Source organism: Nipponia nippon, unplaced genomic scaffold (assembly GCF_047370975.1).
Source record: "Nipponia nippon isolate SJK-2023a ecotype South Korea unplaced genomic scaffold, ASM4737097v1 scaffold_14, whole genome shotgun sequence".
Classification (NCBI taxonomy): Eukaryota; Metazoa; Chordata; class Aves; order Pelecaniformes; family Threskiornithidae; genus Nipponia; species Nipponia nippon.
In genome coordinates this window covers 5,475,287-5,488,765 of record NW_028262330.1, presented here as the reverse complement: position 1 = coordinate 5,488,765, position 13,479 = coordinate 5,475,287, and the positions used below count along the sequence as shown (strand labels likewise).

General features: G+C 43.6%; 1 protein-coding gene across 8 annotated transcripts in view; it reads right to left on the bottom strand.

Annotated features, from left to right (window-relative positions):
• Nucleotides 1-13,479, bottom strand: part of RNF213 (ring finger protein 213) — a 55,741-nt gene that overhangs the window by 5,741 nt on the left and 36,521 nt on the right. For 5 of the 8 annotated variants that reach the window (XM_087750428.1, XM_087750427.1, XM_087750425.1 and 2 more), the window contains 21 exons: nt 13,293-13,447; nt 12,720-12,932; nt 12,153-12,334; nt 11,241-11,361; nt 11,030-11,130; nt 10,578-10,757; nt 9,882-10,045; nt 9,679-9,781; nt 8,848-8,962; nt 8,233-8,443; nt 7,056-7,246; nt 6,611-6,739; nt 5,673-5,783; nt 5,187-5,429; nt 4,430-4,511; nt 3,769-3,803; nt 3,346-3,440; nt 2,422-2,581; nt 1,913-2,093; nt 995-1,089; nt 164-415 (listed from right to left, as the gene is read on the bottom strand). In XM_087750428.1, coding sequence (XP_087606554.1) covers nt 164-415; nt 995-1,089; nt 1,913-2,093; nt 2,422-2,581; nt 3,346-3,440; nt 3,769-3,803; nt 4,430-4,511; nt 5,187-5,429; nt 5,673-5,783; nt 6,611-6,739; nt 7,056-7,246; nt 8,233-8,443; nt 8,848-8,962; nt 9,679-9,781; nt 9,882-10,045; nt 10,578-10,757; nt 11,030-11,130; nt 11,241-11,361; nt 12,153-12,334; nt 12,720-12,932; nt 13,293-13,447 — 3,119 coding nt within the window. Of the gene's footprint in view, nt 1-163; nt 416-994; nt 1,090-1,912; nt 2,094-2,421; nt 2,582-3,345; nt 3,441-3,768; nt 3,804-4,429; nt 4,512-5,186; nt 5,430-5,672; nt 5,784-6,610; nt 6,740-7,055; nt 7,247-8,232; nt 8,444-8,847; nt 8,963-9,678; nt 9,782-9,881; nt 10,046-10,577; nt 10,758-11,029; nt 11,131-11,240; nt 11,362-12,152; nt 12,335-12,719; nt 12,933-13,292; nt 13,448-13,479 lie in introns of those variants that run through there. The other 3 variants (XM_087750430.1, XR_015703125.1, XR_015703124.1) reach the window with 3 other exon arrangements.

Here is a 13,479-nt window from a genome sequence, read left to right as displayed (position 1 = left end):
AATCAAACAGTGGTTTGGTCCTGGCAACTGGCTCTAGGCGACCCTGCCTGGGCAGGGGGCTGGACCAGATGACCTCCAGAGGTCCCTTCCAACCTCAACCAGTCTGTGATTCTGTGAACTGATCTCTGAACATTGCAGTCTCTCACCCTCGTGTCACACCCACCTTCTGCAGAAACTTCCAAAGGAGAGGGACAGTGTCCTTGGCATTTTTTTGCTGGACTACATGGCCCAGGTTCTCCACTGAAATCCTCTTTCGGCAGCTCCACATCTTGGAATGATGTATGTGACTGTCCTTTGGCAGCTGGGACAGGAAAGTGACCGGGTCACCATACACTATTTTCACTATTGGATTGGAAGAAATTCTCTCATCCTCTTGTATTTGTCTATTTAACTTCAGAAGGTTTTTATCCAAATCCTGCATTAAAAAAAAAAAAAAAAAAGAGATTTTATCAGAATTGGCAGTATCCTGCCATGTTATACCTCCACTAGAGTCTATTTCCCTAATAGCTTGATGACTAATTGACAAAGAAATATATCAAAGCAGAAGCTGAACTCCTAGGGAAGGCATGTAAAACACACACTGCAAGACAGCTGTTTATACCATAAAGTTATTCTTTGTTCTCATCCAGCTTGCAGGCTTCCATTCTTGAAATGATGTATATGGTGAGAAAAAAAAAAAGGCAGACAGGATTCATTTGGGGCAACCACATACTCACTTGGACAAATGCTTTCAACTGAGCTTAGATATTTCTGCTTTTCCAGCTATACAAAATCATCATAGCACAACTCTAGTCTCAGATACTCGTTTCCATAGGTAGAATAAAGTTGGCTGACCCTTACGAATGAAAGCTAACCTGCAGTTGTGTCACAGATGGCTTGGCTTTAGGAATAGCTAGGTGAAAAGTGTAGCACAGATATTACAGCAGGTCAGATTTCCAAATAAGTGGATTTGAAACTGCCCAGCTACCGAAATTTTATACAGCAAATTTCTCACCTCCAATTCAGGAGCAATAATTGTGCTTGCAACAATTTTTTCCCATTCATTCCTCTTCACTTTGGTGGAAAGCACATCATCAAACTGAACTGGCCCTGCAACAGGAATATTTCATCTCTTACATTTGCAATGTTTCAGTTAAAAGAAAGCACAGATTCCCTAGGCTTCCAGACGTGACATCCTTGCAAGTTAGCATGATGAGCCAAGGGCTATTACAGAGGTCCTATAAGCTAAACGAGTATCGTAGTCTAGCTGGAGAGTGTCATCCCAAACAGCACACAGTGACTGCAGGTTTTCAGACGCTTCAGTCCAGTCGTTCATTTGAATGTTGTGGACATTTATACAAGTCATTCATAATCCCAGAAAGGTTAAACAAGTCGTCCAAGGTCTGATTTGTGCTGTCACACTAAAAATACACAATACGGATTTGTGCTGTCACACTAAAAATATAGCTATTACATATAAATCCCTCTATGACGCAATGACTCATGTCAACTTGAACTCCAGATTCTGCTGTGAACCACACTCTGCCATCCCTCCTCTCCCAAATAGCTTCTTGGTAGTCATTTAGGGGGCAGCATAGATTATACACAGCATGAGCTACTGTGCTTTTGAGTAGTACCTCTGCTTGTGAGCTGAAAGCTCTGTCAATGCGTCACGAGGTTATTTATTCAATAATTCCTTTTCAGAATTATGCACCAAACCTTGCAAACTCCATGTGCTTGACTGGAAGAGAAGTGAACAGCCAAAAATTCTTCACTCCCTACAGCAAGAAAAAAGCCTCGAATTTCTGGATCTTCCTCATCAGCTTAGCTACTGCCTGTTGGAAATGGTCTATTAGCAAAGAAGCTAAATAACTGCTGCCCTTAAAATGCTGATAGAGCTTGCAGATGTGATATGGCAGGTAGTTTTCCTTACACTGGCCTGGGTGCTGATGGGGGTCCTTGAGAAGGCTGCCGAGGACAAGATGAAGGATGTTGATAGTCTCATCCACACTCTTCCCCAAAATTTTTGTCAGCTGTGCCAAGTCCTCCTGAATATGCTGCTGCAGGAAATTCACTGAGTTGTGCACCGGTGGCTTGATAATCTTTTGCAATGACTAAAGAGCAACAAAAGGCAAGAATGAGCATAGCCAATAACATCCAGTTCAAGCACAAGGCATACAGAACTACAGTCTTATCAGAAAGTCAGTTCTGTCCTATAGGATTCCGACCGCTTGAACAAATGAAGGCAGGTATGCATGTATATGCATGCACGCAAGCACATGAAGGAACCAAAATCACTCCTGGGCAAGGAGGGAAGTGATTTTGGGTCTTGCATCTTGAAAGACAGCCCTAGTTACTTGGCAATATGATGAAAAGGACCAGCATCGTACAAAGGTTTCGCCACATTTCATGTGGTCACTTGGAACTATTACTGGAAGATACCTGAGGATCTTTTGCGGCTCCCAGCAACATTGTCAAATGCGTGAGCAAGCGTATCAGAACAAAGACAACTGGGGACATGGCCCGATCAGACACTCCCTTTGTTTTTCTGTGTTGTACATCTCCAAGTATGTGGCCAGTTTGAGTTCTGTCTTCAGTACTCCTGTTGGAAAGTGTATATATAGTATTTTTTTGCCTTGACGAAAACCATAGAAGAGATGTCTTTGATACCCAGTAATGTCTTTTTGACCCCTAAGTTCTTTGAATGCCACAAAAACTGCCAATTAAAAGTGCTACAGGGGAATGAGGACTTCCAGTAAGTTTTGTACACAAATACGCCAATTTGTTTGGTTTTGCTGGCTGATTACTCTTCCTTGGACACCTCTTCTTAATATGTTTTCTATGAGAGAGGCAACATCCAACCCTGTAGGGCAAGATGAGCCAGCTCCGTGCTGGATAGACGAGAAACCACTGCTGTTAGAATCAGCAACTTTAACATTCTCACACAAGGAGTCTAAGTGCTCATCCAGAGAATCGAGGAGGACGGAGCACAAGTTATAGTTACCAGAGCTCTAGTAGAAGTTCTGCAGTCATGCTGATGCATTTAAGAAAAGGTTTCCTATTACTATATGGTGGCGTAGAACCACATAACCTATATCAGCCTAGATGAGCAGGGAGATAAAAACCCCTAGAACCAGCAGCTTGACAAGATCTTACGTTAAGGCAATTTCTGCAAAGTCAGAGTTATACCAGCGCCCCTAACAGCTGAGCCTCTTCCCCTCAGAGGCCCATGTCCGAGCTAACGGGGAATCCCACATGCCACCTTTCAGGTAGCAGCATGAAGTGGTTGGTACCTTTTGCCCCGAAAGCATGACAGGCAAGTATTACATCATTTAGCACTGAAAAGGTTAATGAATCAAAACATACTGTAATTCCTGAAAGCCAGGCAGTGGTCTATGGTATTGCCCTCCAACTTGAGCACCACAGTCGAGACAGCGGCTAGTTTCCATAGGGCGGCCACACTAGCAAAAAGCAAAATGAGAACACTGAATTCCAGAGTTAAGAGCCTCTCCAGCAGAGAAAGAAAATGAAACAAAAATGCAAGCTGTAACTGGTTAATTTGAAAACTGCTACTGGGCAAAGGACCTCCACCTCTCGTTTCCTAGATTTATGGTATAAGCTGTGTTAGAGCTATTCTAAATTTTACGTTACAATGGCAAAATGATTGATAATATAGAGTTTAGAAAATGAACCACTGTGCAACAGAACATTAAAACCAGTCAACAAAATAAAGCAGTTTATTGTTGAAAACACCACCTACTTAAAAACCCACCAGTCTCAAATTCTTACCTCTCCTACAGTGCAGGGGTGGCCGTTTGGACATACTATCAAGAAAGAGAAACAAACAGGACAATATCACATGACAGACATTTAGGAAGCCCCTGTTATCCCCTTTCATTAGGACCGCTATCTGGGAGCAAGAAATATGCTTCAAGATCTAATCAAAAGCACTGACAGTCCCAAAACTCGAAGGAGTGACAGACCCACATAGGAACCAGAGGAAGTTTTCAGTGCTTCTCTCCTTGAGAAACAAGGAATGAAAGCCTGAGCTGCTGTGACTGAGTACCAAATGGGTTGGTAAGCATGAACGCTCCCACCCCTGGATTCCTAGTCTGTGGTAAGATCCTACTGCAGAAAGCAGAGAACTGAAAGCTGGCCAGGAAGGTGGCAAAGTGCTGCTCTTCTGCTCACACCACTTTAGCACTGCCAGAAGTAACACGGCAGGTCTTCTGCCCTCTCAGACTTTGTAAACAGCGATAAGCTTGAGACTACACAGAAGCTTGATGCACTTTGGTGCATTACCCACATAAACCATAGCTACAAATCTTAATTTACAAAGGATAACTCATGCTGAGAAGAGGATTTTGTCTGTCCTCACAAGTGGAACAGGTTCATTCAAAGACCGAGGATTATCCTTCAATTTCTTTCACAGCCAGTCAGGAGCACTTACTGTACCAGCGCAGAGTGGCCACTCCTTCCCAGGCCCTTGCCTGAGCCATTATATCTTCTGGCATTGTAGGCAGAAAAGAGTGCTAAGGAGGAAAAAGAAAAAAAAAGGTGACAAATAAATATATAAATCAGTTCTTTCCTGTAGGAGTTGCTCACTGGTTCTTTATTCATGATGGGAAACAAGAGACATCTGAAAGCAGAGCTCATGCAGATGATGTACATGCACATTTTCAAATTCTACCTTTGAAAATCCACTCTGTGGATTTAGAACTGTCGATATTGTTAAGCCTTGCGTGTGCACTCTCTAGACATCCTGAACTGGATTCCTCTTCGGGTGGCCTGACGTACCCTGGTGTGTACCAGCACATTTCCTTAGGCCTTGGACAGCCAGAAGCAGAGCAGCAGATCCCTCCACCCTGACTCAGCCTAGGGCTCCATGAGCCATCATCCTCTAGAGCACGCAGGTCTCCACAGTATGACCTGCCAACTGCTTTCAGACTTGCTCACTCAAATATCAGCAAAAGTATTTGCCTGATACTGCTCAGGATGCAGCAGTACCTTGAAAAGGTACCAGTCCAGAGCTTGCTGTTGTGCTAATTAATCCCAACAACACTGAAATAATAATACATTGGTAACTCACAGCTAAAACAGTAAGTTGGTGCTTCTGATGTTAAGAAAGGTTAGGTTATAGAGGATCCAGCAGATACATGGAAGAACTAGCAATATGCTGAACTGCCATCTGAGCTGAACCTCTTTACCTCCATGGTGTGTGGACGGAATGCCAGATTCCTCAGGGGCTGCAGGATGGGGTTCTGCCCGCACAGCAAGACGGCTGCGGTATGAACAGCCATTTCAATTAGTGCTGCGTTGTGGCTGAAGCTTTGAGGATCCACTCTCAGAGATGGCAGCGCATTCATCACAAGAGAAGCTGCAAAGTGCTGCAGGTCTGAAGAATTCAGGACTTGGGAGTTCTGGATGAACTTAATCATAGCATCTGTTTGCTGAAAGCACATATTTAAAAGAAATAAAACCAGCATGATGTTGCCCACCAAACCGAAGAGGACTATCAGCTGCTGCCCATGCTGTGTTGCCCCTGCTTTGAAAACATTTTCAGTCTGCTCTGATCAGGACATAACTGTATTTGGGGCAGAAAAACAAAAGGCTCTTCCACCAATGATTTAAATCTCATTCATCCTTATCAATGAAGCACATTTGTCACGAGCTTCCAAAGTGAAGTATCTTACCTGCTGTTTGGGATGAAGACTTGAGTCACTAACTCCATACAGGGCAGTGACCTCTCTGAAAATAGCCAGGAGCAGATGGACAGATTGTACAGCTGGGGAGCTGCTAGGTGCCTAGAAAAGAAGAACTAATGATATGGCAGAGAAGAGGCTATAGCTGTCACAGCTGAAGTCTGGCAAGGTTTTAGCTGATTACCTGATAGACAGGCTTCAGCAGGTCTGTGGTAAAGCTCTCCCCACACATGATAGGGGGACAGTGCAGAAATGGCTGTTCAAGCCATAAATAAATATTAGCAATCTCACAGCACTCAATCTGATCGAGGGGTTTACATCAGAAAACTCTCAAATATTTTATTCTTCTAACATCCAGTCGGAATTGCAATCTTACTAGGCAGCAACCTGTACATGCCTTCCTTCAAATCAACACGCAAGTGAAAAAAAAAAAATCTCAACCAGCGTATAATAGATGGAACAGAGACATTCAAAGGCACATTGTTTGCAAACTTCTTCCTGAAGATTTTCATATACAAAATACATATTGGAAAAAGGTTACAATTACACAGAAATCACCTGTTTGATTTTCGCCTGGCAAGACACAAGGCTAAGCAGATACGGGCAGGCAGGGGGCTTAAAGCTTCTCTGACTATCTGCCTATGCTCCAGTCAGTTGGCTACAAGGTGCCTGTATTTGCGTACTGTAAAACAAACTGCTGCAATAGATTACAAGGGGAGAAAAGCGAGATGAGGCAACCAACAGAAATAACCTCAGTTATGTATGCTAGAACACGGGTGAGAAAGTAAAGCAAACATATGGGTGTCTGCCAGCATAAGCCACAGTAACTTTCAAGCCAAGGCAACCCAGGCATCTCCACTGGAAGAGACACTGCCAACAGGAACATCCAGAACCCACTACAGGATTATGGTAAGGAGAACGTGCCCTACCTTCTCTGTCTCTAGAAGACCCTCAGTCTTACACTCAATCATGGCTTTCCCCACAGCATCACGCAGGACTCTGTAATTCTCGCCACATGCCAGGTAACGATCGATGTGATTAGACTGGCTGTTCTGCACCTACAAAGGCAAAAGCCCATGGTAAGCACTGTGGACATGAACCAGCCATTGGACAAGGCAGAATTTCCTCTTCCTCCCAAGAACTGTGGCGTTTCAGCCTTCGCAAAGAGACAGCAGGCAGGCATGGCCACCCAAATAACTTCTCACTGCCATAACAGACTCCATTCAACAGGGAGCGAGGATAAGTCATCTTCACAACCACTCCCACTGTGGCAAGTCCCCCCAAGCCACGCAACAGTAGAGACACCCCAAAGCAGCAAAAACTGAAGACTAAGAGGAGACCAGAGCCATCTCCAAGGAAACACCTCTTCTTTACCTGTTGCAGAATTTCCACTGGGAACACCCACTTAAACTGTGCCTCTGTGACAAGCTTCTGAGCAAATTCCATCCCATACTGACTAGCAATTTTCCGGACTAGGTAAACATGATGCCAGTCATTCTTGGCGATGCCACAGAACACCCTCACATTTGCCAAGTAACGCTGCTTCTCCTCTACCTGGTCTTGCTCTGGAGGGGAAAAAAGGAGAAAAAAGGCAAAACCACATCTTACCTTGTAAAACTTTTCTGTCAGCACTAGCTGTAGCACCAAGCTCCTTTTACTAGTACTAATTACACAGGAGCACTTGAGAGCCCTCTCTTCCTCAGAAGCTTATCTAGAGCATTTCCTCAGCTGGATTTCAGACGACGATCCATTTCTTTGACAGAGGATGACATACTCTGCTTCCGTTTCCTTCTCTCAGGGACAAGTTTTCCCATTTACTGGCAGATCATTCTCAGACCTCTTCCATCTTGTTCAATAATGGCTTTCCATCGTCTCGAGTGCCAAGGTGATGGTGCTCCCTAAGAACGATCTCCTAGGATGCATTTTGCTAGCCTGACATCCTCGATGGAAGGGCTGGACACTGAAGTCCCTTGGAATTAGTTACGTTACTGCACTTTGATGCTTCATGGACTGTGTAAGTACCTGAGGCTCTCCACACACTGTTCTCCTTTACTGGGTCAGCAGATCAGCTTAAAACTTCTTTTACTTATTTTTTTTGAAGTATCCCTTCATCCATTTTAGCTGTGCAGAGCTCTTAATTCATATAAAACAATAAGCCTTACAGCAGTCAGGTATCTGAAGCATCATTTATGCTTTATTCATTTATTCATTAAAGTTCAATTTAGTTGGTCCTAAATAAAATTTCACTGTTAGCATCTGGAGGATAAAATAAATCTCCTTCCAAATGCATAACCACTATGTAACTACACCCTAGGGGTCACTGGCCTTGCTACTAGTTATAGAGCACTTCTAATACCAGGTAAAGAGGACAAATAATGACTGACACTCCTAATGAAAGAGAAAAGAAAAAAGATGATGCACTTGTTCTTGGCCATACGTCAAAACAAGCTCTAGCACAGCGCAGGTGCATTGACTGTGTCCAGCCCATCTCCTGTGGCGACTTTGCTCTGTATACAGCATTTCCATTTGGTAGCAGAATCATTAGACTTACCTGTGTGCTCATGCAAGTCAAAGAGCAGCTCTGCAGCCTTACTCAGGTACAAGCGAACCTTGGCTACTGCCTGCAGATACTCAACAGATGATTCCTGAGGAGCTTCTTGCCTGTTCTTTGGAAGATAGTTCTCTGGAAAGCCTCTCTCTTCAGACACAGTGTTTATATGCTCATATCCAAGACTGCCCTCAGACTTTTCACACATAGAATCCTAAAGATGGGCGAGAATATTGCATGAGTGGCAGAACCACTTGAATCAGATGCCCTGTGCATTGGTACTTTATACCTCCAATGCATCCACGCTGCAGTAAGCACATTAAACTTTCATGCCTCTCACAGCACCCGCCGCCCCAATGCCATTAGCTTCCCCTGCTTGCTGCACTCCTATGTAATGCTGCAAACACGCACAAGCCTTACTTCGGAAAGCAAGGCTAGTTACTGGAGAGCAGTTTCTGACCAGGTGATTTGATATCATCTTCCTTTTGGGCTGTTTAGTTGGACAGCTAGTTATGCGCCCAAGAAACTTGCCTAAAATTGCAGAAGAATTTCTATTCTTGACTTTTTTATTCCTGCAACAGTTTTATTGCCCAGCTCGTACCTATCCAGCACTCTTACCTCCAAGCAGTTGACAAAAAGCAAGTAGAGTTCTTTTTTATCATTTTCCTCTAAGATCTTGTTGTGCTCTACCTGGGATAGGTAGTGTTGCACATCATTTTTCACTTCATTGAAGCTACAGGAGAGAGAAACACCCCGTTACCACAACTGCAATCCCAACGGCTACTAATGTTCTAAATCACGATCGAACTACTAGTTGTGTCCATGTGACAGGTGGGGGTCACTCTGGATCCGTCTGGAAGATGGAAAAGCAATTGTGCCATCTTTTGCCAGATGTCATCTAGCTTCACACTCTGAGCTAGGCTTTTACCATCAACAATGCCAAATTAGCATTTCTAGAGCAGAAGTCATCTGATCTATTTTAGGCATCTGATTTATCTGATCACACTTGAGAAATGGCTTTCTGTGCTCTGACTGCAAAGGGAGGCTGGAGGAGCTAGTGTGAATGGAGAGGTCTGTGTAAGCATACAAAAGATCATTCTGGATGAAATGTCTGTGGATGAGGAGTATTGCCTTGCTGATCTAGAGTGTATCAATTAGTCGGCTATCTTTAGGTTACCCAAGCCACCCACGTTCAGCACAGGTTTAGGTTAAGAATAGCTAGGTAAACCTTGGCACAGACTGGTCAGATACTTCAACACAAGCTACATGCAAGCCAGCCGAGTTGCATAACTAATACAAAGGCACAGGATGAATTTCACCTGTAATGATTCAAATTCAATGAATAGCATGGAAGTGCGGAGAACAATCAGATTGGTTTGATGAGATCATGAAAAACAAAGCTGAACCACCCCCTAGTGTAACATCCATCAATTGTCTGGCTGTGCTCACCTGTACTTCAAGAGGAGCTTCAGCATTACTGAGCGGATGATGGGAGTTTCATCCACTTCATCGTTAAATGGGGACAGAAATTTTGTGTAGATAGCAGGGTGATCTGTGGAGATAAGAAAAAGACAAGTTTGGCAGGTGAGAGAAAGTGGCAAGAGAATCAGCTCCATGAGGATTCAGCATCCATCAGGATGAAGGGAGCTCACCTGAACCTTCCACGAGGCTTCTGTGAACAAACAGCAAGTTAAGGAGCTCTTGAATCACCTCTGCCTCAGGGGGTTCATTGTCCTTGAAGCACATGGTAGTGACCACATCTATGAAGAAATTATTGCATCTCTGCCGGAACAGGGCATTTCTTGCTATGGCATCTCTAGGGGAAGGGTAAAAAGCATTAGGACAATGTTCAAATGCAGAACCACTTAAATAACGAAGCAAAGCAGATGCAGGCAAAAGTCACCAAGGTGAGATACCTTTCCAGCTTTCCAAAAGGCTGGATTTGTGCAACACTTCAGTAGTATTGTCTGCAAAGGCTGTATCACATCAACAACTAAGATCATAAGTGGCAATGTGATGCCAGATACATTTACTGAGAGTTTTTTGCTAAGCTATCACAAGGCAATCCAAGGTGACAAGCAGTTCCCTCGTTCGCTTCAGTCACTGACAGTGCTTTACCTTTACAGGGGTTTGTAACTACTGTTTTCTTAAAGGGGCCAAGGCAACTTCTTCCCTTCTTTTGAAACAATCAACAGAAAACGGACAGGACCTGTTCTGGTTCCAGAAAGAGCAGAGCAGAGTTCCCTCCACCCATTCTGCTCATGTTGACAACTTCAGAGGTGCAAATCAGAATTTCCTCACACAACTGGCCCCACTGCAACGCTTCCAGCTTGGACAGGGTGGAGTACCTGAGTTCCACGGAGACATCTAAATTAACATCCTCCAAGGCAACTCTGCAGTATGGGCAATGCATCTGTGCTGGTACTAGCCACATTCTGATGCACTTCTGACAGAACACATGGTAGCAAGGCAGGCAGACTGGATCCTTCAGCTCTCCTAGGCAGAGCGGACATGGCTTCAGATCATATCTGTAATTCAGACACAAGTAATGAACACAATTGCTTCCATATTGTCTTACCAAACGCCTTTAATAAGATATTCATCTGCAACTAGACCAAGAAGAGATAGTGTAAGACCTGTTGGCTAACCACTTAGCTTCAGGGTGCAGAATAAAATGGAAGTTATTGCTTTTCATTTGCCTTTCATTACATCGTATGCAGCACTGCCTTACACCCAGAAACATGCTGGCAACATAGGCAATATTCCTACTGGACCCTGCGACTTGTCTCAACGTCACTACCTGTAGAGCCTGTTGCTGACTTCCTCCTTACAATGGCACAGTACTTTCATCACTGCAACAAAAGTTGGATGAGTCTTCATGTCTGAATCGTGCTGAAAACACTGCAGAGGAAAAGGACAAAGCTAAATGACTCAGCTCTAATACCCGAGACAAAAATTCACATGATCAGCAGAAGCAAACAGGGAAGAGGTGAAATCACATCTTTGCTTACCTTGCCAAGAAGCAAAGTATATTTTTTCACTAAATTCTCAAATTCCGGCATCAGAGTGTCGATGCCAAACAACACGTGTTCTACAAACAGAGACATGGAGAAAACCCGGTTCCAGCAGACTCTGTGGGAAGGAAAGCATGATTTCAAAAAGTACAATTATGAGCTGAGAGCATGAATGGAAGGGCAGTACCAGGTCATTCCAATGATCTCACTGCTTTTCGTGCTCACCACTACAGCACTTGTGTACTTCTCATGCAACTTCTTGCCTTACCCTTTTGGTTATCAGCCCTGCTTTTTGTCAAGGACAAAACACGTAACAGCACCTAACACAGGGAGCTTATGGCATAGAAGCCTGTCCTCTAGACAGCACTGCAGCAGAATTAAGACCACTGCAAAGACCTTCTCACACCTCTAACTTCTATACCATAGTAAGTAATTAAAAAAAAAAAAAAAAAAAAAAATCAATTAACTGCACTTCCTTCATTTTGGTTAAACTAAACAAGGTCTGTGAGAAACCAGGGTAGCGCTCTGGGCTTGTCTTCCAAGAGACAAGACTCAGTCTTAGATGCAATGAAGCTCCCCATCTCTCACAGTCGTTATACACATGGAATGAAGTGGGGAGACATTGCTAGTTAACAGGAACCTAATGAGCGTTTTAAATAACTCCTGAACCCAGCTGGAATGCACTGGATGATACTGCCAGATTTAGAGGGAGAATGTACATGAGATGAGGAGAAAAAAAAAATCTCGTTCTCAACGCTTGGTATGTAATTGAGCCTAGTAGGAACCTGGAAAAGTTTGCAAACTCTTCATCTGAGAAAAGCAGCATCAGAGCAGCTTTCAGCCTGTACTAATATTCTTATTAACAGCAAGGCAAAAGATCAAGATTGTGGGCAGATCTGTGGTACATACTCAAGTTCTTTTAGCAGCTGATGGCACCGACTCCCACTCCTCTGTAAATCCTTCTCTTTACAAATAAATTCAATAGGCATACGAAGATTCTTCACTTTCTGCAGCCAGATCTCTGGATGGGCTGTCTGCACTTGATTCTCCAGCTCTTCAGCACATACCGTTGCAGCTAACACATCTAAAACCTGGATACGCACACAGGGTGTAACACAACAGTTGCATTTCAGAATTATTTATGAACCTTGGGCTCTCAATCTGGTTTGCTATAGCATGTGTTCTACTGAATAATGTTCTACTTGATTATCTTAAGCTCTGGAATTCTCACACTCATAGCTCGGATCATTAGCACATCCTATTAACTGATGCGAAAGCAGGGCAAACTGTTTTAAATCCTGCTAGTAACAATGATAACATAGCAGATTATTCCTAATACTGAGCATCCTGACTGAGTTAAGTGCTTCCCACTTCACTGTTGCTGAAATCAAAAGGAGACTGAACACTAGCTAATTCAGTGAAGACAGAGCTCTCTGCTAGGGTTGAGGATCACAAAATGCCTGGTAGCGACTCTACCATCTCTGAATGTGGTATTTCATATCCATCCTGGTTAATAAGGTAGTCAACCACACGGGGGTGTACAGCCAGGATCCTAGAGAAGTTCTGCAGGCGGCTCTTGAACTGATTGTATCCAAGGTGGACCCAAGGCAAGGATGGCACCGTCTCCTCTCTTCTGGGAGATGTTGCCTTCCATTCCTCTATGCAGGATAAGAACGCAATTCGCAGACACTGAAAATTTAGAAGAAAGTTAGAATCAAAATTAAAAAAAGAACTTTTATAATTCATTTTGTACTGGAAATCCTGGCAAAATCCTCTGAAAGAACAGAATCAGTACTTTACAAAGACAGCCTTAAACGATGTGTCAATTTTTATAGGTGCTCCTATGGAAGTGCTTTTCTAAGTAAGGTCTCAGCAATTTCAGCAACCATTCAGTGTCAAATGCATCTGATTTGTGGCTACCTTGCTATTACTCTGTCTCAGAGGAGGATTTTGGCTAAGAAGGCAAGATTGATATAGAAGGGCATGTTCACGGGCACCACGCTCTTCTCTCCATCCAAAGGGTTTCCAGCTCTTGTTCCAGACACTGACCTGCAGCTCCTCTAGGGAGGACACACCAACGGTCAGGACAATAAAGTCTGTGACATAGCACTGGAAGAGCATCTGCCTGTCTTCCTCAATCAGAGAAGAGATAAATTTTCCCAGTGCAGTTTTCTGGAAGATATCCACAAACTTCTCAGCTTGGTCTGGAAAATGAGAATGCAGAGAAAAGCTGAAT